The sequence below is a fragment of the Carassius carassius genome, chromosome 29 (genome assembly GCF_963082965.1).
Source record: "Carassius carassius chromosome 29, fCarCar2.1, whole genome shotgun sequence".
Classification (NCBI taxonomy): Eukaryota; Metazoa; Chordata; class Actinopteri; order Cypriniformes; family Cyprinidae; genus Carassius; species Carassius carassius.
Window position 1 is genome coordinate 16916322 of NC_081783.1, and position 26916 is coordinate 16943237.

The following is a 26916-nucleotide window of genomic DNA, read 5'->3' on the forward strand; positions in this document are numbered from 1 at the left end:
GGTGCCGCCACTGTCATCACGCGCGCTCTCTCTCTCTCTCTCTCTCTCTCTCTCTCTCTCCATCACCTCATTTGAACAAAACAGTCTCGTGTCCAAAAGACGTTGACTTGGACGTTATATTTAGCCTATGTTGTTGTTATTGTCTGAGAAAGAAGTATATATACAGCTATAGCTGTTCAAAATATAATGAAGGCGTCTAAATGCATTTTAAATCTTTCAGTAACCACAAAGGTGGATAAGTTATATAAATATGCGAACAGAAGTCCTCTTCGCCTGATGAGGTAGACTATAATAGCAACAGAGTTAAGTAGTTTTCGTACAGTTCAGAATTAGACCCTTAAACCCTTATATCGACACAACATAAATGCTGCGGTTTATCACTTTATGTAGTCTATATAGGTCTATAGAAATGTGTGTGTATATATATATATATATATAGCTTTATATATATATATATACATATATATATAAATACCATTAGCAAATTTTAAAAGAAAAACTATGTTTTAGGCTATACTGTAAGTAGACTGTTAGCTGATGATAGGCTAATATAAGCAGCAATAGCCTAATTGCATTTTTTTTTTCATGGCCGTTTCGTTTGGCTACTCAATGGGTGTCTCCACCTATGATTTGTCCAAATATTGTTTTGCTTCATTGCTAAATGATTTATGATGTGTCTGAAGACACTTATCAGTTTTCCTGGACTTCTCTGACGACACACAGCAAAAATCAGAGTGTTCAATGTACTCTATAGGAGTTCACTGAACACTGGTTTCAGTGTATATATAGGTCCAAGAGTTCGGTGTTCAGTGAACACTGTAAAAAGTGTAAAATATATACTCTCAAAATAGAGTTAAACTTGAACACCTGGAGAGTTAAAATGAACTCTTATAACTAGCACTTTTTGACACCGTTTCAGTGCTTTTGAACACCTGCAGTGTAAACCTAGAACCTTTGCAGAGCTCATTATTTAACACTTTAAGAGTACAACTGTACTCTAAAGCTGGTACTTTTTTATTTACATTGTTTCAATAGTTTCCTACACCTGTAGTGTAAACCTAGAACCATCAGTGAATGAAAAATACTCCAAGTCAGTGCTTATATGTCGGTTTTATTTAACAGTTCATGGATGTACAAAAACCACAAACTCATACAAACACATGTACAGGAACAACATATTGATAATCCCTATCAAAACCATAAGTAGTTTGCAGATCAAACGGCTTAAAGAAGTGCAATTTATCAACTTTAAGCATGGAAACATTATGATCATTTCCCTGTGTCACATGAAAGGAATGAAAATGCTCTGCAAAACAAAGTGTCTGAAAGTCCTCTGTTACAAGAAAATATTCTCGATTAAATGCAATGATGTCTTTTATCTGACTAAATACAGGCAAATCGTCCTCTTTGTCCGTGCAAACTAAAAGGCCTGGACGATACTCAGTTCCAAAACAAGTGATCCAAGAAGTCAGATCAACTTCACAGTCTGAGTCAACCTGCAGTTCTTCTGCAATCATCTCACCATGTGGCAATTCAATGAGCTGAACAGTTTTTACTGGCCCACAGTCAATACTTTTAAATGGCATTGATTCCCAATGGTATGCTATAGCCATCTGATGTTTTTGGGCCAATGACTTTGTTATATTTTTGAAATTTTTGATTGTGTTTTTGAAAAACCTATGTTTGGCTTCGAATCTCATTGACCAAACATGTAGAATTGGACCTATTTTTCGAATTACTCTGGGGTAATGAATCATGAAGTGATGTTTAGGGATCATTCTGCGATGTGGGTAAAGCTCTTTGAAAAGTTGGTGATGGTCAACAATGAGATGCTTCAGACATACTGTCATTCCATCAGTAACAACTGGAGAAAATATAATGTTCATAATTTGCAACAGAAGCAACAAGAGTCTATAGTGGGCATTTCCTTCTCGTAAAACATCTCCAAATATCAAGGGCATATTCCGGATTAGGCAAAAAGTTTGAATGGCATTGAGACCAATTCCGTTTCCATTCTGCTCCAAGTTTATTCTGGTTGGACGATTTTTTCGCTCAACAAAGCCATAATTGTATGAGTATATTCGGTTACAAACATCTGTCTTGGATATGATTTTGTTGTCTGAGAGGTAAGCAAACAGCAACTTCAGCTCAAATTGCCCCACTCCTTCCAATATGTCATGCATAATGTCTACAGCATAATTTTCAGAAACATGAAAGTACTGTAGATCATTGAATAAACATTGTCGCTTAACTCCAAATGTGGATGGCAGTGTAGGATCTACCATGAGGTCATTGCAATGCTGATCATGCAGTGCTTTATTACGCAATGTTATTCTTGGATCATCATCCCTGAAAACCGTTTGTGAGGTCTGTTTGTCCACTAGACAAAAACGACAGAAATTGTTTGCACTGAATGATTCAACATACCCGAGTAATGAGTGCAATCCCAAATTGTCTCCAGTTACTTGTGCAATTGTTCCGTAAACTGGTTCATCAGAGAAAGGAACTTCAATTCCTGTACACTCAAGGATTTTCAGATCACGTACGAGGGGCTGTAAGATTAAATCAAATCCATACTTCTTCACATCCTCAGTATGAAAAAGGGCTAAAAGATGAATATTCATAAGAGCAGAGTTAATCTTTGGAGATAGGTTTCGTAAAACAAAGTATATACTTCCAACCTTATGGATACCATGCTTGGATCCGAGAGGATTTGCCATTTCAAAATCATCGTAGAATATCTGTATTTGGAGAGAGTTTGGTTTTTCAGAGAAGAGGGGGTGGTCTCTAAAATAGTTACCATCACAGAAGTCTTTGTAAAACCCAGTTTTCTCACAAGGCTGCACAAAATGATCACAGATCTCTTGGTTGGTGAATATGAACTTCAAAGTTTGCAATAGAGGAATATAAACAAATTTGTCTGTTATGGGAACTTGATCATATGTGCCAGTAGTTCGATTCCTTCTAGCGTCATACCTCACTCCTAGGGCTACCTCTACAGGTTCTACAATACCCCATTTCTCACTGAAATGTTTTTTCCTTTTTGCCTCAGTGTTTAGTTTGCTAAATGGATTTTCAAGGTTGTCAAAATAATCGTCAAACTTTGTTCTGATCTCCTCATCGTTAGAGAGTAATTTTACAACATCATCTTTAACATTTGAATGTAATTCCTCTACAAGTTCCTCCATATTTTCAACAACAGTCGTTATGACATTAGTAGCCACACCACAGCTTTGGAGATTTGCAATAAGGGATGCACACATTTCTTGGGTATGTTGCCTGGTCTCATTACAGCTTTGAGAATTCTCTGGTTGCTCTGGAATTAAATTAACATCATCAGCTACGTCAACTATGACAGGTTCGTTCTCAACTATGATGGGTTCGTTCTCAACTATGACGGGATTGTTCTCAACTATGACAGGTTCGTTCTCAAATTGATCTAGATTTTTTGCGCGATGTTTGTTATGGAGATGTTTTCTAAAGCCTGAAAAAGTCCAAAATCTCTGGTGGCATCCAGCCTGGTCACACATTAACTGAAACTTCTTACCAGGATAAAAGGCATGGAAAACTTTGAGATGACGGATCAACATTTGAACGGTAACAAAACTAGACTTGCAAACAAAGCATCTGAACATCATAACTTTTTAGTTGAGGAGCTTAGCTCTTAGGTCCTTGACTCTGGGAGTTTCGTGAGAATGACCAACATCAATGTTGTAGATGGTGGTCTGCACAAATGTGTACATGCCATTTAAGGCCTGGTCATAGGAGATGCCGAAAACATAATGTGCTTTGAAAAGTTCATCAAAGGCTGACAGGGAAGACTTGCCCTTGCAGGGAAGGAGATCACCATCCAATGCAATGTAGAACTCGTGGATGTGCTTTCTTGTCGTCCCAACTGCCAGGATGTAGGGCTGCCTCCGCTGGTTTGGACCAGAGTGCTCCTGAAGGCTGCGACATGACTGTAAGATAACAATAAACTGAAATGAATCTACACTGAACATCACATTTTGATGGATAAGTCACACTCTGATAGAAACCTGTCTGTGACTTCCTAAAGTCACACTCTGATAGCACGAGCACAAGACTGCAGTCAAAAGAGGTGAACCCCACTATCTATTTGCTATACTTCAAGGAGGCAAAACATAATTACCAGACTTAAAATTCTGTGGCGGTGGCATTGAAAAGAAACAAATTAATGATCTGGGGGGTTACACAATTGCCTTTTGACAATGGCTATTGCCATTGGAGATTAGGGCACACTGACCTTATGAAATTTGACTACATGGTCCACAGCTTCCCGGGTACTGATCTTTACAGCTCCCTTCTTTCCACTTGGAGGTGGTGGCAGTAGGTAGACCAGCAGTAGCAGTGAGGCCATGTCACTATCCCAACCTGAGAAGACAGAAGCACCTGCTTTAAGCATGATATACACCTGACCAAAACCTTTGATACTACATCAATATTAAAACTCAAAACTCTTTTCAATAACAATACTAGTTATGCAACTAACAATTTTTTTGATAATCTATTAACCTGTCAATTATTAATCAATTGGTTGGATTAAAAGGCCAATTTATCGAGGAAATTTTATTCTGCACAATGATCTCCTTCAAACATTGTGTCAATTGAAGCCTATGAAAACGATAGTAAATTAATTAGGGCTGTATCAGAATATTCGAATATTTGTTCGGTGGGTTGGTATTCGATTTTCAAGTTTGACATTCGAATATTTGTTTTAATTTTTTTTTTTTCACAACCTGGCATCCCCCTAGAAACGGTTCCCATTCGCGCTTGAATGGGGCTGTCATGCGTTTTCTCAGATCGGATATAGCTCTCTCTGATTTATCAATATGAACAATGAACACATAAATGTGTTTTTGAAAAACGGATATGAATCCAAACTTCAAATCCCGCGCTATAGGCAGATGTAATGGAGTGCACGTCACCAGCAACAGATGCATGCATTTTACTGATCGTCAGCTAAAATTTCTAAGTCAAAGACCGCAATAAGAGAGCGGCAACAGCCCTGGTAAGATCATTTTGGTTCTTTACTTTTAATGAAGTTGATTGTGTGTTAAAGCATCTGCGACCCACTTTCACTTTGATTTACGATAGTTTGCACATTGGCTTGATGAATAGATGCTGATCTGCGGTGACGTGTGCTGTAAGCGTCGTCATACCTGGCTATAACATGATATAGCCTAAAACACGCTCTCACACGGTTATTTTTTTAGCATTTTTGGGCGAAATACAATACTCTTATTTTAGAGCGCAGAACAGCGGAGTTTGTATGGGCAGAAGTGCATGCCTGAGCTTGTAGGCTATAAGCTGCGTTGCTTTGACATTGTGGAAATAGAAAACAATATATTAGCCTACCCTTTACTGTGTCAGTAATTACTGTGCTGCTGATTTCTGATTTGAGAGTTATTTGTTACTCAGAAAAATATTAGGCTGTGTTTTGTATCACTAGTGCAGTGTCCGTTCTCGGAGCATATAAGCCCTGCGCGTGAGGCGCGCACGCTTCCGGCTCGCGCTGTTCTGTATTAAAAGTTTATTAATTCTGAACGTGTCACGTCTCGCGTGTCTATATTGCACCAAATGTGACACTACACTCGTGAAGTCGATTGGATGAACGGTTCTAAATGCAAGATAAATCATCTAAATGCAAACAGACAGATGCATAGAGATTCCTGCCTTTATTAGAGAGAAAAATATGTTCAGCCCCCTCCTTCCGAAGCTTCGAATATTCGATGTTAATTCCTATCGAAGCTTCGAAGATCAAAAAATGGTATTCGGACCAGCCCTAAAATTAATCTACGTGGGCTTCAGTCAAGGGTTATAGAGCTTCCATTCCGACCGCCGTTTGATTGATGTACTGACTTGCGCTCATTCAGTGAAGTTTACGAAGACTCAATTACTGACAGGACTTTGTGTAAAATGCTGAGGAAAACACATCTTGAAACACATTAAACATCACACACATTTGTCACGGCATCTGACAAGACAGGCCACATTAATACAATTACAAGTCAGTTTGAAGAACTCAATATAAAACATTCTCATGTTTTGTATTGTGCAATTTTCTCGCAGCAGCTAACTTTGCGACCTCTGCTCTGTTTTTCAGATGCGTTTTATGCATAGAAATGCGTTTTACACCATTGTGAAGTGACAATGAATTGATAATGAAATTCTTTCTTGATTATTTTTGATTATCGATTAGTTGTTGCAGCCCTAAAAAATATATTATTTGTCTACACAACTATTTGTCATGGTAAATAAATTAAGTCGACATTTGAAAGATACACACCAGATCCAGTTAAATTATTTACCTGGGACCTCGTCATCCTCATCAGTGTTCTCCTCTGCAGACTGGATGAGATGGTCAAGCAGGGGTGTCTTGCTGATGTCCTTGGCTTGCTCTATTACTTTGGCCTTCAGGAAATCCCATTTCTCAAGGAGTTTTGATGAAGTCTCAGCTCCAAACAACAGGTCAAAGTCTTGCGCCACCTAAAGGGGAGGAAGCAAGCATATGTGTATTTGATGATGGTGGTAGTGGTAAGTGACCGTTTTCATCTTTGAACAGCTGTTCTTGACATTTGCAAAAACATAATAAATGTGCTTACAAAAAAAAAAAAAAAACTTACCAGGCCTTTTGTGTCAAGAAACCTTGGGAACACAGTAAGCACTGTGCTGCACTGCTCAGGATCATGGATCAACTTTTGCCTGTGCTGGAAGGTTTCTCTCATTTTCATGAAGATCTGTTCGTTGTCTGTGCTGTGTTTCAGTAGAGATATGGCCTCACGACACTGGTCTCCCTCCAACTGCTGCACTTTAGTCACTTCTCTCTCTAAGTTTGGTCCGCTGCTGCCTGTAGTTTGAGAGCTCCTTCTCCTACCCCCATTGGTACCGCCATTGCTGAGTTCTCGCTGTGTGTTTTTAATCTTCCAGGCAATGTAGCCCTCATTGCTGTCTATGTCAAAAAAGTGTTCCTAAAGACAGTATCAACAAAGATGGAAATGTATAAAAAAATTGTTTCAGCATGAATCAATAGAGATCTTTATAAAAGAAGTGTTAGACTTCTAAAATGCACCAGAACATTATTCATTTGTTTATTAAGATTAACCTTACTTTTAAATATGTACTCACATAGCCTTTTTTGGAGTAGGGATCTTTTAGAGAGGGGAACAGTGTTACTATCCCCAATGCATACTGTGCTCTTTTATCCATAGGGGGAGCACGTCTGTGGAATAAATGTGTATTAAAACCAACACACCGGAAAACCTATGATCTGCGCAAGGCCACAGCTCATTGGCCACGGTTGTTATTTAATGATAATCACCTATTTGATTACAACTACCAAATCTGCAATTGAATACTATGAATATACACTTTACAAAATCATGCACCATAAAGTATTTTACTTACCCATACTTTTCAAACATTTCAGCAACAACAATGCTGACAAGATCACGGCGTGCTCGGTCCTTCATCTCTCCTGTCATTGCATATTTTGCAAGGATTTTCTCCCCTCCAGGCTTTTGTTCCAGAATTCTTTTGACAAGCTGGACAACAGGGGAAAATGTTATGGTAACAATAACAGGTAAATGTAATGTTTACAACATAAAGAGAAATGTTCTGAAGAAACATCACCTCTTTGGCTTGTGAAGAACTGTCATCAGTATGTAGACTTTTTGGGGACATCACAAAGGCGTCATCAATGCGCTGTCTTTTTGGGGACATCAGAGAAGCATCACTGTCCGATGAGGGTGATGATAGTGACAAGGTGTCTGTGCATGAGGACTGGATGGGAGAGTCTGAAAAGGGCAAAAAGATTTTTTTTTATATATATATTTCAGTCAATGTTTCCACAGGTTTAAGTGAGTAGAGGTTCAAAAAAGGCATGGTGAGACTGCTTCCAGGAATTACATGAGTTTTGGTAGTTAATGTGGCCAGACTTTAAGCAGTTTAGGCCATGATACATTAACTACTAGATGGCAAAACTGACTGTTTTTTGAGAAGTGCTCGGGTCAACAGCCTTACCGGCTAATCTATTTTTATCTCAAATGTAGTTTTTCACATCCTTATGTGAACACTGACAGATAAGAGATAAGGTTGGAAATATGCAAAGTAGTCCTTTAACAGAGAAAGCACAAATCGGACATTGGTGAGAAGATACTGTTTGGGTTTTGTGATAGCAAATACCAGAAACTGAAAGAACATTAACAATGGTCCACAGGATGTCTGCTTTTTCCTCCAAGATGTCGCTGAAGACCTCTTCATCAACCTCTGTTCCACTGTCATCCAGCACATACATGTTTGTCTCAGGGGGTATGCTGAACTTCTCTTTAGCTTTGAATACAGAAAAAAACATAAGTTGTTGTGTTAGGGTTAGAAAGTGGGAGAACAATGTTTTTAGCACAATTCTTAATGGGCAAGGCTACGGTAGACTAGCATGGTGCTAAGAATAACAGTTCATATAAACGTACATCTAAACCAGTGGTTGCGCAAGACTTTCACATTGTCCTTTATTTTGATGGATATGGTCGTTAAAATTGCACCATAATCTATTACTCTATTTTAATTTTCATTAAATTTTCGTTTTAATTCACATTTTCATTTTTAATCATGAACTTACAGGATATAGGAGCATATAGGCTAGATTATGCATTTTTTAATATATAAAGAGTCACTTTTCATAGTCAGGGTTTGTACAGATTTTGAAGTTTAAATTAAGCACTTTTCAAGCATTTTGTAAGGTCCCTAAATCCATTTTTCAAGCAGCAACAAAATGAAAGAATATAAATAGTATAAACCGCGCCCCTTTAGAAAACTACAAGCTAAAATATTAGAATCTTCAATATAAATACAACTTATATTAAATCACTCTTTGGATACTTTTTAAAAATGTGGTTATATGTTTGTATATTTGTTGTCAACTGTAGGTTAGGATGAGTTTTTTTGTAGATGGTTGGAATAATAATAATGATCATGAGTATATAATACATGAATCTTCCTTAAATACCTTAAAATATTATTTTAATAAATGAGCATTGTTTTAAAAAGGACACATGAAAAAGAGTGTTTAAGTGTTATCAATAGACTAAATGAATCTAAACATATTCAGCCAACACTGATTTGTTTTATTTATTCTTGACAGTGACAGCTCTATTCTGTATTTACACAGTAAGACATGATGCACAGATCTAAATGGTCATATCAGATTTTTTTGTCACGTCCGTTGCTATGGTTACTACTATCACGGAACGATTATTTACAGAACTCACTCTGGTAAAAGCGGTTGTCACTCCGTAAGTTTAGTCATCTAAGCATCATAAAAAAAAACTTTCGATTGGCTACAATGCTGCAGACGTTAAAATTTAAACTTTTGCTTTTGTGAATAGAAACCAGAGTGCTCACACAAACGTGCACGACGGAAAGAACATCCCCCTCCCCTCCCTACATTACAGTTATATAATGATTCGATATGAATTAATTTAATAATATTTTTAAAGAATTACAGTCAAATTCATTTGTCTCCGATTACCTTTGGCATGGCTGGTGAAGGCTTATTCTCCCATAGCTCTCACAGTGTGTGCCTTTCAGTCTGTTGATCGTCGACGCAATCAGTTTTTATTTATCATCTTCTAGGCAGTTATCGACAAAATTACAGCAAGCGACATTTCTTAATGTAGATGTTTGCGCGCCAGGCGAATACACGAGGCGCCAAATAGCTGCTGACTGTTAGCTGCTAACTTACATGGAATTACACGAGACCTGAGTCGTAACAGAGGCTGCCTCGCATTAAAACCATTGTCAGCCGGTTTTATTTATATTTTAGTTACATCTGCCGTCCTGAAGAAATAAATTAAAATCAAGCATTTTCCAAACTTTCGAGACTTTGTAGGAACCCTGATTAAACCTTCAGATGTTTTCGTCACTGCTAAAAAAATTAACGTAAAGCTAGTCAATGACGGAAAATATTCGGTTAACACGACCTCTGATCTAAACTTCAATTATAAAGAGAACGAAGAGAAGAATGCTTAAGAACGTAACTTACCCTCCCTGAGAAATGCTGGATATGATGCTCCATTGAGTTTGATGTACTTCTTCTTTCCTTGGTACTGTACTTTGAAAAGCATTGCTGTAGTTTTCCTCACATATTACTACAACATAAAAATACAATTGGTTTATTGAACACACACAATACCAAATGTAGTGCAAATAAAGTCAGACTCAATCATTTGACGGGAATCTGTAACGTTAGCTTTCCAGGCTAACGTTAGCTAGTTAATTTAGCCTTCATAAGGCGCGAGATTGGGAGCGGCAGCTAACGTTAAAAAATGATTGCTGCATTTCCTTTTTGAAATTTCATTTAATGGTCAACGATCAACGTTACCACTAAAACAGTTTTACCAGATTTAACATTCACAATCACTTTAGCTACCATTGATATACTAAGTTAGCTAGTTAAACTAAATTACTAAACGTCACACCTCTTCTAACGTTACTTCTACATTAGCGTTTTTAGTGTTTTAGTTATGAGAATTAAAACAAGAAGACAAACAGGAATATTCAGCATGATTCACTTGCTGGTTTCTTACCTACGGTCCCGCAGAATCAAAATGTCGACGACGTCTTTGGATGTCAGTTGGAAACTGGTGTCCACGAGGCTGCATCTTGATTCAACCAATGACAGCGTAGTCGATCTGATGACGTATCGAAACCTAAACTCATATGCGGACGGGACAGCAACAGATTGACTCTCAAAGAGTTCATCATCCACTATTTACACTACAACAGCTCCACATCAACACTGAACCAACACACTAACACTTGAGAGAGTTTATGGTGAAACCTGACAAGTGTACTTTAAGCCCAGTTTACTCCAAAGTGTATAAATTATACTCTGGTCATCAAAACTCTGGGATTTTAACACTCTGACATTTGCTGTGCAGGTGCGCCTCACAATCTGCTTTCCACCTGCTCGTTTTATTGCTGCAAGCTTTACAGTTTATTTGAGAAGAAATTTGACGCTGCTATGCAAGTTTCTTGCTGGATTTTATTGGATTCCAATTCCGTTGCTTATCTTGAATAAAGTGGATAAGGATGTTGGATCAAGTCCCTGGAAGTTTGACATTTGGGTTTTATTTCTAACTTTTCAAAATCGATGCAAAATCATTTAAACGCTGATTATGTTTTGTTAGGCTAATTTATAGTTGTAAAAATATATGAACAAAAATATGCTTCAACTGCTGTAGGCTAAAAGTATCAAATAAATATATGGTTAATATAGGCCTACGTTACATATATAATTGTAGCCTGTATTTTAATTCACGTATCTAAATTTAGGGCTATGAAATAAATGACAGTTGGGTCAATTCTAATCTGTGTTGTGATCATTCTTTGGAAAAGATCCTTCCATCACTCCAGGAGAATTGACATGTGAAGGGAGGAAACAACAACTCTTTATTCTTTATTCTATGGAAGTTTGAGGAGCTTTTCTATTGGCTGTGGCCACTCAACAGGAGCACTGAGGGGAGGAGAGACAGGAGGTGATGCCACTATAAGGCATCCTGTCTGAAGTTAAAGGGGCTCACCCTAGACAGTCAGCTCGAGTTCATCTTTCTCCATACTTTATTTTAGCACATTATACCGGAAATGACAGCAAAAGCCAAACATTTGCACTGGTCAGATGGGAAATTTCGCGAACGACCGGAGGAGTTCACCCTCTCTGAACATTCGCGGTTGACCCGCAGTGACCCACGGGCCTGGATGACCTCTGCGTCCCCCGCTTACTCGCCCTCAGGTGACCACTACGCACACACGTCGGTGGATGCCGCCATAGACAAGTACATGTCTGGAGCTAGCAGTCCTTTGACAGCGGAATCCGATCTGGGAAGATCTGAAGGACATCATGGGACCAAACACAATCTCACCGGACCTCAGAGACACAGACGTGTGGCCGCTAACGCCAGAGAAAGACGGCGGATGCACGGACTGAACCGGGCATTTGACAAACTGAGGAGCGTCATTCCTTCTTTGGAGAACGAGAAAAAACTGTCTAAATATGACACCCTTCAGATGGCGCAGATTTACATCACTGAACTGTCCGAGTTGTTGGAAGGTGTCGTGCAGTCGGAGTGCATTGATCCGCGGGACGGATGCGGCGCGTCTGGTAACCATGGGAACCATGGTCCCAGGAGTTCAGCTCAGACTTTGAGGACCAGCATCCCTTACGCAATGGACGCACCTTCTTCTAATTTTGTTCCCGAGAAAAATGATGTCACGTCCAATGCGAGTGATGGCGAATCGTCCCATTTCAGCGACATGGAAGACGCACAGACTGGAGGACGCTGATGGCTTTGCTGGATTGACTTAGAAACTGTGACATTCTGACCAATCATCATTTATCTGTCTGTGTTTTAGTAGACACTGAAAGAACCAAATAGATAGGCCTTATGGATGATGGTTAGTTCTAGACAATGCTTCATTAGTAGCCTACTTGATTGACAAAACTACTGAAAACTCACAAGAAAGGGAAGAAACAAATGAAAACATCTATTCAAGCCCTTTAGTTGCACTTTATGACATCTACATTTGGATTTTGTTCCACTTCACATGTACAAAACCTCCATCAGTAATGACAAAAATGTTATTTATGTAACTTTGTGATTTTTTTATACCTCAAAAGTTTAATAAAGATTTTCTTTTCATATATTTAATCGAATAGTTTCAATTCATACGTTCATTATAACAATTAACCGCAACTGTTTCGTGCAGTTATGAACAGCATGGATTTTTTTTTTCATACCAAAGGTATCATATTTCACTACCATCACTACTATCTTTTGAAACTGTTTACTGGAAAAAAATATTTATTCAGACAAGTTTTTTCTTTTTTCTTTAAGTTGCATAGTTACGAAAGGTGGCGACAAAGAAGCTGGACGAGTCATTTAATTCATTCATTAAACTGATTCGCTCAAAATAGTCGTTCAGGGCTGAAACGTGTTTACATCACAAATAAAAACAAGCCAAATTCATAAAATTTCCCTCCATTTTGAATGGTATGGAAGTATGAATTTTGTTGTACATTAAAAGGAATAATAGTCTAATGAGTTACAATACTTTATTTGTTTTGTACTAGACTGACTCGTATGACTGTCTTTCATTTTGGTCAGCAGATCACCATAGACAAAAGTTCGTTAAGTATTCTAACCAATGAAATGCTCATTCAGGGTCTGCAATCAAATTCTATTGGCTCCTGCTGTAGTCAGGGTTTGAAGGCAGGAAAGAGCTTCAAATCGGATTGCACTGGATAAAACAAATGAAAGGAATATTTCACTTTTTTTTAACATAAACAACGACATTTTGGAAAATGTGGCAAACCTGTATTACCTTTTTTTTTTTACATAAACTATGACATTTTGGAAAATGTGGGTAACCAAACAGCTGCTGGTCCCCAGTGTGGGGGCAAAAAGAAAAAGGAAAAAAAATAACAATAAAAAAATAAAACCCTATTCAATTCAGTTGGGACCATCACCTTTTGGGGTTAACTATTCCTTTACGTTAAATAATTTGTTGATTATTAAAACACAAACTGTTTTAAACAACTTATACTCAAATATACACACTTATACAATATATCTTACAAAACATTTTCAATAAAGATCATTTACATTCAAAACATTACATTTTCCTTATATTTAATCATCTCAGTAGACCTACATATTCTGTGCATTATTATTAAAGTTTCATGTTAAGACTTATCCCACACTTTAACGCATATCACTCACAATTATCAGGTTAGCAATGACACTGACCTCAGCTGTAGACAATAAAAACCTCAATCAGTCATCTGCTCATCTAGTCGATCTAACTGTTCACTGCTTCCCCCACGTGACCTGGGTGGAAATGGGGGTGGAATTTTAGACAGATCTTTAAACAGAATGCCAGAAAGGGTCTCTTTGAAGTCGACAGGGATTTCACTGGAAGTGATAACAGGAGCTTGTTGTTCAGTGTTAGGCTGCTCTTGATCATCACTGTCCTCGGTCTGTCTGTTCTTACGTTTAGCTGCAAAATTCACTGTGCTATAAAGGTCCCGAAGATCTGGTTGATCCTGCTCGCCAGTGGTCTTCTCTGTCCAGTTAGTGTAGGGAGTCTCTTCATTTTTGTCCTCAGAGGGTTCTTGTGGTAATTTCCAGTCCTTCTCTTCATCCACGGTTACATCTGTATCCGTGTTTGGTGGTAGACTGGGAGGGGTTGGAACTTTTGGGAGATCCATTTTTGATCTTGGCTTTGGTTGATGAAAAACTGCTGAATACAAAACTTCATCCGGGCTAATTACTGGGCTTTTGACGTGAGGTGGTGGATCTGGTAAGGAGATGTATCTGCGTGGTACTGTTGGGCAGGGTCTATCTTGATTTGTATTGATTGGAGGAAGCTTTTTAACTTTAGGCCTGTCCTGTGGTTTGGTTTTAGGCAAGGGGGGCGGTAGTGGCGGGGCTTGTTGAGGAGGAGTGGATGATCCCTTTTGGACATTCTGGAGGGTGAGAACACCTCCAATGATCTTGTGTATTGGCTGCCCGGGTTTTTTCAATATAGGTGGGCAAGGTCTTTCCTGATTCTTGTTGCCTTGAGGTTGCTTACTGATCTTAGTTTTGTCCCTACCCTGTATTTTGGGTTTTGGTAAAGGTGGTGGGGGTGGAATGGCTTGTGGTATGGATGGTGGATCTTGATTCACACTGATCGGAGGAATATTTTTTACCTTGGGCCTGCCCCGTGGTTTGCTTCTAGGCGAGGGGGGCTTGGGGGCGGTCTCTTGCGGAAGAGCGGTGGCTTGTGCCAGCAGTTCTTGGACACTCTGGTGCATGATGGCGTCCTCAATGGCCCTTTTTATTTGCGCCCCCTGTTTTGACAAGAAAATGAACTGACCCTCCCCAGTGTGACAGCGATGACCGGATTCAATCATGATTCCCCCCTGAAAAAAATAAAAAATAAATATTGACTCAATAGAGCAAATGTGAACTAATGTTTAAAAAGACACATGCTATTTCATCACAAACACTACCATTTAAACATTTGTGGTCAGTGGGAATTTTTTTTTCTTTTATTCAGGAAGGCCATATTTAACTGATCAAAAGTAACAGTAAATACATTTGAACTGTTACAAAAATGTTCAGTTTCCATTCATCAAAAATCCTTGTAAAATTCTTTACTGTTTCCACAAAAGCAGCACGACTATTTTCAACACTGATAGTACTACTAGTATTACTTCTACTACTAAGAATAATAAATGTTTCTTAAGCAGCAAATCTGCATATTAGAATGATTTCTGAAAGATCATATGACACTAAAAACTGTAGTAATTGCTGCTGAAAATTCAGCTTTGCCATCACAGGAATACATTTTAAAACATTAAAACATTAGTAATATTTAGATTACTGTTGTTTTACTGTATTTTTCAGCTAATTAGCATGCAGCTTTGGTCATCATAACAAAAATAAATCTATCCCAAACTTTTGAACAGTAATGTATAGTTTTACAGTAATTAGTTTATATGAGCAAACATGATGATTCAGAGGGTTGCATATTTTTTTTATTTCTCATGAGGCACCTTGACTTGGCCAAACCTCCTGAGGAGCCTGTAGGGCCAATGGTAGATGGCCTGTCCAGTCTTAAGGTCCAGCAGACAAATAGCCTCTTTCTCAGAAGACAGCAGGTATGACCCAGACATCTTGCACCTTTGAGACGCATCTGTGCTCTGCACTGTCACCTGGAACTGGCCTGTGGGATGGAATTCATAAAAACATCTCTGCACAAAAACCCTCAATCTCTGAGGTCAGACCTCTTGAATTTAACATGAAGACAGAACTAAATGTATTTAACAGCAGTTGCCAAAAATTACGAAGCAGTGAAATGGATTAAATGAAAGGTTGATCTAGAAACAATCTTGACTTTTGAATATTCAAAATGTAAATAAATAAATAAATAAGGCTGTATACCTAATTTCCCCCAAATCATCTTCACATCTCTTGCATTATTATATCCAAAAGGGGTTGAAAAGACTAAACTACTCTTTACTACTTACACAGTATCCTACTTACTAAATAAATAAGCACAGTAGGCATGAAATTTTCATTTGAACTGAGAAACTATTTTTTTATAGACAAACTAAAAAGTCTATTAACAATCAGCCTAGTAAACTAACTACTTCAGCAATTTTAAAGTATTTATTATTTTTAATCTGCAGTGCAAGTGTTTCTAGTTACATATTTACCACATACATATTCATATATGTATGAATACACAAGTCTTTCAACTCCAAGTCTATAAAGACTTTTCTCAATTTATTACAAATAAAACTACTAACAACTGTTTATCTACTAGTGCAGTGCTGTAACTGTACTAAATGTACCAAGGGACCTTAGTTCCTAAAACCTTGAAAACTTTTATGCACGCTTGCCTTTATTGCCTCACAACAGTACATCTGTGTGGCTCAAAAACATGTTTCAGATAAGAACAAAATTGTGTTCTTTCACAGTGACCGACCGGAATGAGTTTAAACGGGAATTTCCCAAGTTACTTTGTGTTCCAAAGCATTACCGTTATCTGTGTTACAAATCAGCTTGAGAATGAACGGTTTCTCTAAAACTCAACGGCTAATCATTTACTAAAAAAAAGTAACTTTGCAAAAAAGCATCTGTTATTTAACACTACTAGGTGAGCATTGTAATACTAAGAAAATTTAAAATGAAGTATGCATTACCTAAAACTTTTCTATGAGGAAGATGATAAACCCTCAAACCACTTTCTTCAAAATAAGATTAAAATACAGAAGCTGAAAAAGCAAACCATAAAATATTCTGCAACACCAAAGATATGTCTGTATGTGTACAGAAAACTAACAATAAGAAAAAAAGACAAAAACTTAAACTGAACACCAACTTGAATCTAAACACTATAAATTTAATCAATACGAAATAGGTATTTAAATTGAGAAACTATCCTATTTATTTTCTTAATTGTAGACTGACTAACAGCTTGCCACATATATGTATATATATATATATATATATATATATATATATATGCCATTTTTGCGAAGATTTTAACTAAATTGTTTTAATTCATTGACAATCGACTGATTATCAAATAATATGTTTGAGAGTGACCATTTTGTGCTCTTATTTTTTCAGATCTATGTAGATAAAAGGCCACACATGTCTGACCTCAATAAAAACACTGAGTAATGGAAATGTTCATCTGCACTATTAAGACACACCCTCTTGCTCAACTGCAACAGACAGTTTGGTAACACTTAGGTTAACAGCAGATAATCGTCACTGTAGTTCCGGATCAGCTTTGCTGGTAGAGAAGAGTATTTGAGCCCATTCTCACCTGCTCCCCAGGTTGAGTAGAGGTCATTGTCAGCCGGTGTCGTACATTTATCTTTCATGGTATCTTCGGTTCTTTTGGTCTTCTAAAAATATCAGAAAGTTGATAAATATACATTAGTAATTCCTCTTTTTTATCATATCATTCTTTGCAAAAAAAAACAAAAAGTTTATGAAAACTTTTGTGCAATCACATACTCAAAGGTGCGGTTATCAACACTTCCTCTGTGACGGGTTAGCAGTTGTGTGAAAGCTGCACCTTAACTTCATAAATATGTTGACTTTAGTTACTTTAGTAGTGGGAAAATGTCCTTCATTATGACTTGCTTTATGTTACGAAGAAAATGCAACTCATATTATTTAATAAACTTGTTTCTGCTCTTCCTGGGCAGATTGAATATGAGACAAAATGTAGTGTTAACTAGTGAATGGTATCAGACAAACTTGCTTTTGACTGGTTTAGGATATCAGAATGGATTAAAATGGACTGATGGGGTCTGAAAAAGAGTCTGGATCCAACGTCTTGGCAGAATTGAAAACTATCTTCCATGTTCCGGAGTAAACAATCTTGGTATTACGTGGCATTGTTTTTTTTTTCCACTTTGAATTTGACACATGTAGCTCAAACAGTAGAATAAAGTCCTAGCAATTCCAAGGTCAAGGAATGCATGAATTGATTAAATGTCTTCCTTGAATGCAATGCAAGTTGATTCAAATAAAAGTAAAATATGGGTTTGCCCGTATCCATAATCCACCTTTGGATTGCTTAGTTGGGGTTTAAAAGAGACTTAATATTCAGTGATATTAATGATTTGACTGTACTTACACCACAGGGTGAGAAAAAAACTCAAGACTTAATAAATCAGAATGATGACATTATTGGCTTTGTAAAAGTGAGCAGAATTTGAATTTGTCTCATATTTGATGACGTGTGCATCACCGATTGTGTTATTTCCCTGTTTATTATTGTATAAAGCGAACTGTAAATAAAGCCTTGACTTGTTTGACTTGACCTTACCTGAAATGCTACCTGGCACAGAACATTTATCCAGTCCTCCTGGGAGGGGGCAGCGATGGTGTAGGTGGATGAGATGGTGTTTAAAAAGAAGGCAGAGCAACCTGTGGGACAGCTTTCTCCTGGGGCTGGAGTGATGCTCAGACAGTCTGTCAGGCGGATCACCCGTTTGTCCATCTTCCTGAGCCCCGAAGGCCTTGCGATGGCGGACCCCGTCAGTCCCCCTCTATCACGCATGTCATACAGCTCCATCCGGCCGATACCTGCAGGACTGGGCTCGAACAGAATCAGCCAGGATTTCCGCCATATCTTCTGCAGGAACAAGGGGAGATGTTAGTTTTAATTGAGGCTACGACAGACTGAAGAAAATGAATTATTTCGGCACATAACTCTGAAGGGTTTAACATCAAACTCTCTGGTTTAATACTTTTAATACGGTTAGATATTTGGGAGAACATGCCAGAGGGAGCAGAAGTTCTGAAACGGTTCTTCGTTTTATCTCCCATGCATGATTCATGGCCATTAAACACTACCATGAAGATGGAAGCACCTCAGGTGGTTAACCAGCTGCCGTTTCCCTTCTCTAGTAATAATGTACAGCTGGGCTTCTTGTAAATATTTAAAGGGATGTTTTAAGGCTGTCATAACTGTGATTATCAATGGTCCATCCCAACTTTTTCCAACCAAAATATCATTACTTCATACTTAAATTACATTACAGGGATAGTTCATATGAAAATTCAGTCAGGCTCATGTCGTTCTAAACCTGTATGACTTTTGTCTTCTGTGGAACACAAAAGATGAGACTTTGGAGAATGCTAATAACCAAACAACACTGGAGATCATCAGCTATGGACCAAAAAACAAAAAAACAAATCTTAGCTTTATCTTAAGGAAAGTCATGCAGGGAAGAGAAATGTAAAAATTTGCCTCACATGGTGAACTTTAATCTTTACATCTCAAATCAATTTAATTCTAATATACTTCAATGTCTGACATTTTAATAAACTCAGCGAGTTGAGCAAGAAACAGTATATACTATTAATAGAAGTAATATAAAAAGAATAAAAACTAGCGCATCAAATAGTAGTAGTACTACTAGAATTAAATATAACAAATAAAATACATAAAAGTGCCCTCTTGAATTTTGTAAAATGATTTTTTCAGTTTTCGGTAAACAACCTCACCTTCCCAAACTTGACCCCCTGCAAAAAGAGCAGACCCTCTTTAGAGATTACATCCATTGTGCTTGTTTGCCTCCAAGTGCGCCAGTTCCTCTATTTTCTACAGAAGGTGACAAAAGAGAGAGAGAGAGAGAGAGAGAAACAGTGTATGATGCTAAACTTGATATCAAGCAAGTGCTTCTGTGAGGTTAAGGGACCACGTCATTCACCAACAGGCGGCTAAAAATGGTCACCACTTATTTCCTCCAAAGTTGAAAACTTTACTTTGACGTGTTGTTTTATTAATAATCATCCAAACTTGGTTGTAAACAGGACAATGTCAGAGAAGAATTTTATTGCAGTTTGCATTATAAAATAAAGAGGGTGGCATAAGCTGATCATCATTTATTTACACTGGATGTGCGGCAAAAAAACAACCAATTAACTGTCAAAAACATCCCTGAGTGGGTTTCAGACAAACACGTAACAATTCAGCTGTTACAATATTATATGACAATGTTATTATGCAGCAAAACCTACTGAGAACTCTAGGAAAAGCTCACTTTATCATATTTTTTCTTACACAAGACTTTTTGACTGCATTTCGCAACAAACAAGAAATAGTTCGACTGAAATGAATAAACAAATATACAATTCCAAGAATGATACATTTTGTACAAAATGATTCAAGACAAAAGAGCCTCTCTCAAGAAAGATTTGACGGCAAAGTAACAAACAGCATTAAAAATCCATGGAGCTGTTGGCCAGATAGTCCTTGCAGCCGATTTTGGTGTCCTGTTCTTTCTGCATGGCCTCAAGTTTGGGACAGTCTGTGATCCTGTGGCCCAAACCACCACAAAACATACAGCCTGTCTCTCCTAGGATGGAGAAATAAGAGGTAAATATCTTATACTTTTGAGCACTGCAGAGCCTCTTGTGCAGTAATGTTGCAATCATTTTGGGCATGTGCTCAACTGGCTACATAAGCTTGTTTCAGCAATAAGTACATAATGTGTACCTCCAATATCCAGCACCATCTCATCTCACGTCTAGAGAACCTGCAGCACAGGAGGAACCTTCTGCTTGGCTTCAATCAACAAAGCTTTTAGATCCATTAGTACAGACTCATCTGTAAAAAAAGGATTTTGATGCTCAATTTTCAAATCTATATAGTATATTCTCTGAATAAACAAATCATTGTGTTGTGTGTGATAGTTAACGTTGACAAGAAACGAAAACGGAAAGACAAACGCCAAAGATAAATCTATACATTAAAACAAAAAGAAACTTACCACATCCTTTGTTGATAAATGTTGTGGCAACTCCCGTCTTTCCAGATCGACCTGTTCTGCCTATTCTATGGACTGTGAAATAAACATTAAATGCTTGTGTTACAAACATCTGGCAGCTGCAGTTAAATTAAGCAGGAGTTTATCTTAGAACTTACTTCACTTTTCCAAACTTTTTTTGCAATGACACTTATCAAGTTGGTTTCAAAGATGGTTTAGTGGTTGTATAAACTTCTGTCAAATGTTTGGCCTAAACGAAGTGCTTGTACTATCGTTGCTCAAATTAAACGCCGATGTCCAGCAGTTATTTAATTAATTAATTAATCCTAAATCACATCAATTTGATTTGAGAAATTGATTTTAAATCCACAGCAAATTCTACTGTAATTTTATTTAAAATATAACTTTATTCCTGTGATGGCAAATCTGAATTTTCAGCATCATTACTCCAGTCTTCAGTGTGACATGATCCATCAGAAAAAAAAATCATTGTAATTTGCCATATCCCATAAATGCTGAAAACAGTTGTGTCCCTTAATATTTTTGATGAATAGAAAGCTCAAAACAACAGCGTTTATTTGAAGCAGAACTCTTTTGTAGCATTATAAAGGCACTTTTTTGTGTAAATAAATACATCTTACTGACCTCAAACATTTGAAAAGTAGTGTATACAAACCAATAAGGCCAAAAACCAATCATCTGAAAACCTACCATAGTTCTCAATCTCCTCTGGCAAGTCATAATTCAAAAATCACACACAGTTTATTGAGGAGCGTGTGGTTGAACTGTATTGTCCTGTTTACCTTTGTGCTAAACAGTCACATTCATAACGATTATATGTTTAAGGTAAAACAAACAGCAGTTGTTAGTGCATGATCATGGTCAAGTGAAGCCACATACACTTAGCTGCTGGTGACAATCTTCGGACATAGTTTGAGCACTTGTTTAGCACCCTCATCACACAGTGCTATAATAGGAGCCAGACCACAACAGAAGCTGACACCCGGTGGACAGCACTTGTAGCTGCAGGAAATGGCATACATAAAGCTGATTGCTGGTGTTTGTGCTACAAGCAGATTGAGGTGGATGATGTCAAACCGTTTTCTCTGTGAATAGCCACCATCTCAACACCTTCCAGCAGAAGATACTTGTGTATGGCATCTACATCTGCTTTTTTCTAAGCGAATATTAATACCTAAAAAACAACACGGGGAGGATGATTGTTCGAATTATGATTATTTAGGGTTCTCAGATTTTATTTTTTAAGAAGAGCAAGAAGCTACGTACTGGCGGTGGGGTCTTCTGGAGACACTCCAGGAGATAAACCATTTTGGCCTCCTCTTTGACATAGTCCACTTCCTAAAAGTGACAGGATGTATATATATCAGGCATGTGATCAGCTAGAGACAAAAAAGGAGGAAAATCTGACCACGCCCTAAACCACGCATTATTAAAAATATTTAATTTAGCACATTAAAATATATATCTTATATTGTAAAAAATACACACCGTCCTGTAAAAAAATAAAAAGCAGCATTTAATAATCATGACAACAATGTAATAATATATTATAATTTAGTACTATAATATATTAAAGTAAATAGAAATGTTGTTATTATTATTAAAGTACCTGCCAAAAGTTCAGAAACATTACAATTATTAATGATTCTGAAATAACTGTCTTCTGCTAATCAAGGCTGAATTTATTTGATCAAAATATAATAAAAATCAATTCAATTTTAATTTATTATAAAATGTAATGTCATTCCTCTGACGCAAAGACGAATTTTCTTCATCACTACTCGAGTTTTCAATTCTGGATTTTTTTTGTTGTTTGTTTCAAACAGAGATCGCGATTCTCCCATGATTTGAACTAAGCAAAATAACACATAATTTATTAAAGGCTGTGACAAAATATGAATTGCCTCATTAATTTGTATGAATTATTTAAAAAAAAGTTTTTAATTCATGATTTAATTACAAAATCATAAATACTTCCATTACTGAATGAATCAACTTGTTTGAACAAATCTCTTGAATGAACGATTCAATGAGAAATAATTTTTTTAACAGTCACTTGTCGTCACCTAGTGTCGAAACAATGTAAATCAACATTGTTAACAACCAAACTTTATTTGAATGAATATGAATGATTGTAAGTCACAAATGATACTGTGTGGTTGAAAAGACAAACTGCTTCATACCTAAACATGACAACTGCTCTCTGTGTGTCAGAAGCAGCATGAAAAAACATATCATTGTAGTTTAGAAAGAAGATTGTGTGGGTGTTTGATTTGAGATCGCGATCTTTTATCGATTAATCATGCAGCTCTAGTACACACTCGTTCCAAAGTTTGGGGTAGTTTCTCTCATGCTCCTTAAGGCTGCATTTATTTGATCACAAAAGCAAAAACTGTAATACTGTGAAATATTATTACTATTTAAAATAAACGTTTTCTACTTTATTGTATTTTAAAATGTAATTTATTTTACTCCAGTCATCAGTGTCACATGATCCAGAAAAATTTGAGTATGCTTGTTCAGTGCTCAAAAACATTTCTTAATATTATCAATGTTGAAAACAGTTGTGCTGCTTAATATTTTTATGGAAACCGGGATTCATTTTTTTAGGATTTTTATTTAAAAGAAAGTGGAAAAGAACAGCACGTGTTTTAAATATAAATCTTTTGTAAAATAATAAATGTCTTTACCACAGCGTTTGATTTGAAATTGAATGCATCTTTGATGAATAAAATCTATTAATAGCTCAAAAAAATGAAAAAAATAAATCTTACTGACCCCAAACCTTTAAAACAGTGGTGTGTGTTGCACAACACTCCAAAAAAATACAAATAAAACAAAAATCGACCTTGGCAATGTTCACAGAACTCAAAGGATCGAAAGGAACACTAGGAAAGAATAATGCTGGGCCTCGCCTGAATCTTAATGTCTTACCTGGATGACATCCAAGCTTGCAGCTCCAGCTCTGCCCACATTAATGGTGATGGGTTTCACTAAAGCACTTTTGGCAAAGTTCTGGATCTTCTTGGGCACAGTGGCACTGAAAAGCAGCGTTTGTCTCTGACCCTAAATAAAATCATAATAATGAGCAAAAAAAAAGCAAGAGCACTGTTTTACCACCTCCATCTGTTCTTTGACAGACATGCCCCCAATACACAGAGCACAGCGCACCTGAGGAGCCCCTTCATCCTCGAGGAGTTTCCAGTAGTATTCAATGATACTATGTGTCTGTCTCGCCAGCTCCCTCTACAGATGGAGAAAAAGACACACAATGAATAAATGACCATACTGCTGCTCTCTGGTGCCTGTACTGTCTGGCTTATGATTTGTATGATGAAATATAGTGAAATACTTGTTACATACAGGTAATGGGCTTCTCATTTTTCAGGCAGATGACACAGGATGTGGGCTTATAGATGATGAGGCCGTATGGTCCCTTTCTCTTACAGAAGGGTGGCCGTTTCTCCTGCTCCAGACAATACTTAATGATGGGCAGCTTGAAAACCAGCCAGTAAAGGCAATGCCAATCATGTCCCTGACAGAGAGACTAAAACAAAAACTAATTTTATAATTTTATATATATATTTTTTTTTTTTACATTATACACACACACACACACACACACACACACACACACACACACACACAACCTCCTGATATTGCATGATAATTGCTAAATATTGCCTCAAGCCCAAATGCAACTCACATGGTTGGTATTCCTTGAATCTGAATAGGTGTCTTCAGTCCTTTCAGGATGGCTGCAAAGACCATTAAAGTTGAGAGCAGGCCATTAGCAAAGAATGTTACAGGGTGCATTCCAGCTGAAGAGAAAAAGAAGAAGATAATTGCTGTTGTCATAATTTGCACAAATTTGCACATAATTCCATCACAAATGATGAGTCAATGGAGAGTTAAAGGCAGCTCACCTTGTTTTTATTGGGTCTTCATATATGATACCTTGGGCTATTTCCTTCACAGATATTAGAGGTGATAAAGATATTAAAATATGCATTTTTATGATGATAAGTACTTATAACCAATAAATTGATTAATCTGGTAAATTATTTTGTCGTCGCTTACCTCTGCCTTCAGCCACGCTCTCCAGAATCTTTTCTTCCTCTTTCAACCGTTTCTCCTTGGCAGACTCCTTTCGAGCTGCAATTATTAATAAGATTTGAGGATAAATAACAAATGAAAAAATTGAAACTACTTAAGAATTGATGTTATATTTACAAAACAAAACAACAAAAACTATTGGTTTTCTTATTTGATTAGTAGCCTAGAATCTTTGTGCAAAAATCTTTAATACTTTAATCACTTACATTAAAAGTTTTTTATAAAAATAATAAATAATAATAAAATAATAATAATAATTTCTATAAATACTAGATCTTTATGTACTTCCAGGTTTATATTTCATTTTGACTCCTTGATTTTCACACATAGGTTGGACAAACGAAAACATTTTAATAATGTGATAAGCTTTTTTAAAGAGAACTCACTATAAATACTCAGTTTACAAATATTAAAAACTGACTATCCCAACAGAAAGACTGAAATGACTCTCTCCAAACTCTATTTGTAGAAGGGTTCTAAACCAAGTGGACTTAACAAACATACAAGGTGGCTGCAACAGGATTGAATTACTTAAATTATTAATAAAATTAATTGAATGCTAAAAATACAATAAAGATGTTAACTTTGATGTTAATCATATTTCTTTCTCCAAGCAAAAAATATTTGTTGTTGTTGTTGTTGTTTAAGTTAATTGAAACTTATAGAATCATAAAATGAATTGTGGTTGCTTAATTTTCCTATATTGACACTGATTGAGACCCACTGCATTAGACCGTAAACAAGCAATGAAGCACAGGGGAGGGTGTAAAGACCTTCAGCTTTCTCCTGGAGATGTTGGTGCTGGTCCAGCAGACAGACATTTGACCGGGGACCCAGACCCTCATCCTCATCTTTCTGCCACTATCTTTCAGTTCCTCCTCTGTGAGCGCTTTCCCATGAAAACGCATCACCACCTGGAGCTTAGAGTCATATCAAATAAACACAGGTATTAGGATGCTGGGACATAGAACAGCAAAAGCATGACTTATCGCTGTAATCTTAGTATCAGTTGCTTACCATCTGCTGTTTTCTGATCTTAACAGGAACATACGGCAGTCATCATCTTCTGAGAACCTCCGATCCTGACTTCTCCGAATAGTTTCTCTGACAATAACATAAGTCACAAAGTGTTACATATAATACGAACTGCATACATGTCATACAGCATCGCATGAAGTTATGCAGCAGTTCAGAACATATTATCTTCTTAGTTTTATATAAATTACACTAAAGCTATTTATTTTCGACAATTTTTAATTCTCTTTATAAAATTCTAAAACTTCATTACACATCAGATAACCTGTACAGAAAAATCTTTTACACTTTTTATACAGTAAATGGGGTTAAACCTGTTGCTCGAATCTATTTATCTATTTACTTATCAAGGTGTGTTATTATTAAAACTCACCTTTTTGGGTCGGTTTTCCGTTCCCATGATGCTCGATGTTATAAGCTTTAAGGTTATAATTTAGCGACGATATTTAGTACAATAATTAGACAGATAAATCTTACATTACACCCAAAACAAGCATTGTTTATACACTAGCTAGCTAGCATGTTACGCTGCTAATGATCCACGGACGCATGACGTACAGCTTACGTACACTACGTAGATCCAAAAGGTACGAACCAAGGTATTTTGAAAATGTAAAAAAATATATATATTGTTTTTTTTCACCATGATGTTGCTGCAAACCTGTATGACTTTCTTTCTGTAAGACAAACTAGTAGATAGAAGAAATGTGCAGCTGTCACTATTCATTTGCATTGAGAGCAAACAAAAGCAATGAAAGTGAAGAGTGACCAAAGCAGCCAATCGTACTCAAAGAAATTGTACCATATCATTAAGTCACACGGTTTTACGATAGGACGTAATGACAGATTAAAAAAAAAAAACTTATTAACTTATTGTTTTCTCA

At 36.9% G+C, this 26916-nt stretch overlaps 4 protein-coding genes across 14 annotated transcripts; 1 reads left to right on the forward strand and 3 right to left on the reverse strand.

The window, feature by feature from the left end:
• Nucleotides 1–3415: 3415 nt before the first annotated feature.
• Nucleotides 3416–10926, reverse strand: LOC132109752 (uncharacterized). Of its 2 annotated transcripts, none has more exons than XM_059516077.1 (10): nucleotides 10602–10926; nucleotides 10058–10163; nucleotides 8203–8349; nucleotides 7651–7814; nucleotides 7432–7562; nucleotides 7147–7240; nucleotides 6645–6989; nucleotides 6330–6507; nucleotides 4265–4392; nucleotides 3416–3959 (listed from the first exon to the last, which is right to left on the reverse strand). In XM_059516077.1, exons 2-10 carry the CDS (start codon nucleotides 10137–10139, stop codon nucleotides 3645–3647), a joined length of 1584 nt encoding a protein of 527 aa, XP_059372060.1. In that variant the 5' UTR covers nucleotides 10140–10163; nucleotides 10602–10926; the 3' UTR covers nucleotides 3416–3644. The 2 variants fall into 2 exon arrangements, with proteins under 2 accessions (XP_059372060.1, XP_059372059.1); XM_059516076.1 differs by having other exon boundaries at nucleotides 3417–3959; nucleotides 7426–7562; nucleotides 10602–10923.
• A 658-nt stretch (nucleotides 10927–11584) lies between these two features.
• Nucleotides 11585–12717, forward strand: LOC132110154 (transcription factor ATOH1-like). The gene has a single exon (XM_059516750.1). The coding sequence runs from the start codon at nucleotides 11659–11661 to the stop codon at nucleotides 12355–12357; it is 699 nt and encodes a 232-aa protein (XP_059372733.1). The 5' UTR covers nucleotides 11585–11658; the 3' UTR covers nucleotides 12358–12717.
• A 737-nt stretch (nucleotides 12718–13454) lies between these two features.
• LOC132109753 (docking protein 3-like) lies at nucleotides 13455–23946 on the reverse strand. Of its 10 annotated transcripts, none has more exons than XM_059516078.1 (6): nucleotides 23816–23946; nucleotides 19596–19692; nucleotides 18412–18720; nucleotides 17398–17479; nucleotides 15614–15783; nucleotides 13455–14977 (listed from the first exon to the last, which is right to left on the reverse strand). In XM_059516078.1, the coding sequence occupies exons 2-6, from the start codon at nucleotides 19650–19652 to the stop codon at nucleotides 13844–13846; spliced, it is 1752 nt and encodes a 583-aa protein (XP_059372061.1). In that variant the 5' UTR covers nucleotides 19653–19692; nucleotides 23816–23946; the 3' UTR covers nucleotides 13455–13843. The 10 variants fall into 10 exon arrangements, 1 of the variants encoding a protein (XP_059372061.1); XR_009424546.1 differs by lacking the exons at nucleotides 13455–14977; nucleotides 15614–15783; nucleotides 17398–17479; nucleotides 18412–18720; nucleotides 19596–19692 and adding exons at nucleotides 20249–20440; nucleotides 20590–20700; nucleotides 21761–21883; nucleotides 21959–22055; nucleotides 22148–22219; XR_009424542.1 differs by lacking the exons at nucleotides 13455–14977; nucleotides 15614–15783; nucleotides 17398–17479; nucleotides 18412–18720; nucleotides 19596–19692 and adding exons at nucleotides 20249–20440; nucleotides 20590–20935; nucleotides 21761–21883; nucleotides 21959–22055; nucleotides 22148–22219.
• A 47-nt stretch (nucleotides 23947–23993) lies between these two features.
• On the reverse strand, nucleotides 23994–26569 carry ddx41 (DEAD (Asp-Glu-Ala-Asp) box polypeptide 41). The gene is given in 7 exon segments (XM_059516079.1): nucleotides 23994–24127; nucleotides 24588–24639; nucleotides 24962–25036; nucleotides 25771–25854; nucleotides 25857–25917; nucleotides 26015–26101; nucleotides 26406–26569. Coding segments are annotated over 7 exon segments (519 nt in total). The 5' UTR covers nucleotides 26433–26569; the 3' UTR covers nucleotide 23994.
• Between the last annotated feature and the right edge of the window lie 347 nt (nucleotides 26570–26916).

Excerpts from the sequence above, each read along its gene's own strand:
- LOC132109752 (XM_059516076.1), bottom strand. The coding sequence starts at position 10,139 with ATGCTTTTCAAAGTACAGTACCAAGGAAAGAAGAAGTACATCAAACTC. Across the intron at positions 6,990-7,146 it reads CCTACTCCAAAAAAGGCTAT|GAACACTTTTTTGACATAGA; the intron begins GTGAGTACATAT and ends TACTGTCTTTAG. Across the intron at positions 3,960-4,264 it reads ATGTAGTCAAATTTCATAAG|TCATGTCGCAGCCTTCAGGA; the intron begins GTCAGTGTGCCC and ends GTTATCTTACAG.
- LOC132109753 (XM_059516078.1), bottom strand. The coding sequence starts at position 19,652 with ATGGATGTAATCTCTAAAGAGGGTCTGCTCTTTTTGCAGGGGGTCAAG. Across the intron at positions 17,480-18,411 it reads TGTGCCAGGTAGCATTTCAG|AAGACCAAAAGAACCGAAGA; the intron begins GTAAGGTCAAGT and ends TGATATTTTTAG. Across the intron at positions 15,784-17,397 it reads CTACTCAACCTGGGGAGCAG|GCCAGTTCCAGGTGACAGTG; the intron begins GTGAGAATGGGC and ends TCCATCCCACAG.
- LOC132110154 (XM_059516750.1), top strand. The coding sequence starts at position 11,659 with ATGACAGCAAAAGCCAAACATTTGCACTGGTCAGATGGGAAATTTCGC.